General features: G+C 41.1%; 1 protein-coding gene across 1 annotated transcript in view; it reads left to right on the forward strand.

Annotated features, from left to right (window-relative positions):
• The window catches only part of asl (argininosuccinate lyase), a gene marked incomplete at both ends in the record, with an annotated part of 3034 nt that extends 2733 nt beyond the window's left edge, over positions 1-301 (forward strand). The window contains 1 exon segment of the mRNA XM_014028833.1: positions 221-301. Coding sequence (XP_013884287.1) covers positions 221-301 — 81 coding nt within the window.
• Positions 302-625: the final 324 nt, after the last annotated feature.

Below are 625 nucleotides of genomic sequence, written 5' to 3' on the forward strand. Positions count from 1 at the left end.
GTCTTGGAGACAATTAAGGTTCGTAGGTTACTGGAAAAAAATAATAGAAATAACATTTTTGCCACAGATTTTTTGAATACTTTACACCTTTAATTTTTGTTTTGCATACATTGCATTTATCCACTTATAACCCTCTAAAAATATTTAAAGTCCTCTTTTTTGTATTTCTGTAAGTACTAAGAAAAACTGAAACAATCGTCAGTATCTTCTTGTTTTTCAGATCAACCAGAGTGTGATGGAAGCGGCGCTCAGTCCGGACATGTTGGCCACTGATCTGGCCTACTACCTTGTGAGGAAGGGGGTGAGTTGTCCCCATGAAGCAAACTAAAACAACCAGCTCATTTATCTTATTTAACAAGACATCCAAGCTTGAACACAGTGGCAAACTCTTATAAAGCGTTAGGAGGGCGTAACTTTCTGAAGGACTGGTGTGGACATGTCCCCACCAATATTCGCACATCTTTTTTCCTTTGCGTGCATCAACATTTCCCAACAGTAGGCAGCAGCAACTGCTGAGTCAGGTAGGACATAGTGTCTCAGGTAGGACAGGGTGTCTCAGGTAGGACAGAATGTCTCAGGTAGGACAAGGTGTCTCAGGTAGGACAGAATGTCTCAGGTAGGACAA

Source organism: Austrofundulus limnaeus, unplaced genomic scaffold (genome assembly GCF_001266775.1).
Source record: "Austrofundulus limnaeus strain Quisiro unplaced genomic scaffold, Austrofundulus_limnaeus-1.0 Scaffold817, whole genome shotgun sequence".
Classification (NCBI taxonomy): Eukaryota; Metazoa; Chordata; class Actinopteri; order Cyprinodontiformes; family Rivulidae; genus Austrofundulus; species Austrofundulus limnaeus.